General features: G+C 47.8%; 1 protein-coding gene across 1 annotated transcript in view; it reads right to left on the bottom strand.

Annotated features, from left to right (window-relative positions):
• Nucleotides 1-525: 525 nt before the first annotated feature.
• MTMR3 (myotubularin related protein 3) overlaps nt 526-1,275 on the bottom strand; it is a gene marked incomplete at its 3' end in the record, with an annotated part of 34,492 nt that continues 33,742 nt past the window's right edge. The window contains exon 15 of the mRNA XM_008940996.1: nt 526-671. Within this exon, the coding sequence (XP_008939244.1) occupies nt 526-671 (146 nt within the window). The remainder of the gene's footprint in view (nt 672-1,275) is intronic.

The raw sequence follows: 1,275 nt of genomic DNA, 5'->3' as shown, positions 1-1,275 counted from the left end.
GGAGCACATTTTGACCATCTGTAGGGCAGAGCTCCTTCAGTGCTTTCTTTGTTTGCCACCAGGAAAACACATTCAATCAGACTTCAAACGTTCCCAGAATAAACCCTTTACCACAAAGCACGAATGCTTGCAGTCTGCTCACACCTCCTAATGAACATGTGCTCAGAACCATCGTACAAAAAAGAAAAGAAATAGTTACACAACACATAAAACAAACTGAAATTCAAGACAAGCAGATGTAAGCTTATACCCCATGAGGATATACGGAATCTTACAATGCTGTGCAGTACCCAGAGCTTAATTCTATTTGCCAGCCTTCTTTCTGTTACACTCTCACCCCTGAAAGGTAAGGGCTTTCAAATCTGCAACAGCAACACTCTCGGGTAGGTCAACCCAACAGTCCCACAAATAAACCTGTGAAAAATTACACCCCCCTCCCACCACAAGCATTCTCCTTTTAAACATCCCACAATATTCTCTGTTGATCTTACTTTACAGGATGGGATTTCTGGGCTCTAGGCTCACCTGCCCAGAGGCTGATCTTCAGGGCTAGAGCCTGGAACAGGGTAAGGGGCACAGGTGTCATCGGTGGGCGTCGAGGGGGAAGAGCATGGCAGGTACACAGCACTCCAGAGCATTAGATTCCGCACGTGGCACACGGGGTACAGCACCTGGGGGGAGAACACGCCCTGCTCAGCATGCAGAGCTGCTCAGATCTGCCTGGGTCGGGCTGGGTTTGCAGCTGGGAGGCTCTGCTGGTTCTCTAGATAACGGTAGAGGTCAGCGAGCAGCTCTGGCATTTGTCATCAGCTACACTCAGCTATATAATTATCTCTTCTTTCCGAGAGCGGCCGAGGCGTAACAATGCTGCCTTTCAGCTCCTCCTGAATGAATTACTGCAATGTGCTCTCTGGGAATCTACACCTTCAGAATGCTTCTGAGCAATTTCAACTGCTGAGGAATTCAGTGGCCCATTGTTAGTGCTGAGATTTCCTTGTACTTTGTATTACACCAGGCCATGCGAGAGCTGAACTAATAACCTCCTTCTGCAGCCTCCAATTCATCAAAGCCAGCCTTGTCTCTAATGGAAGCACTCGTATGTTAAAAATTAAGTACATGCAGAAATACTTTGCTGAAGAGGCAGCTTGCTCCTAAGAGGGATTCCTCGACTGTGGAACACGCTTTCTGTTTCTGTTCAAAACCTCCCTGGGTCACTCTCTCAATGGCACTGTTTTCCCAGGCAACTTCCTTGTGGAAAAGCAGGCAAGGACAGAG

The sequence above is a fragment of the Merops nubicus genome, unplaced genomic scaffold (genome assembly GCF_000691845.1).
Source record: "Merops nubicus isolate BGI_N331 unplaced genomic scaffold, ASM69184v1 scaffold26275, whole genome shotgun sequence".
NCBI lineage: Eukaryota > Metazoa > Chordata > Aves > Coraciiformes > Meropidae > Merops > Merops nubicus.
The sequence above is the reverse complement of the archived record's forward strand: the minus strand, read 5'-3'. Positions and strand labels throughout refer to the sequence as shown.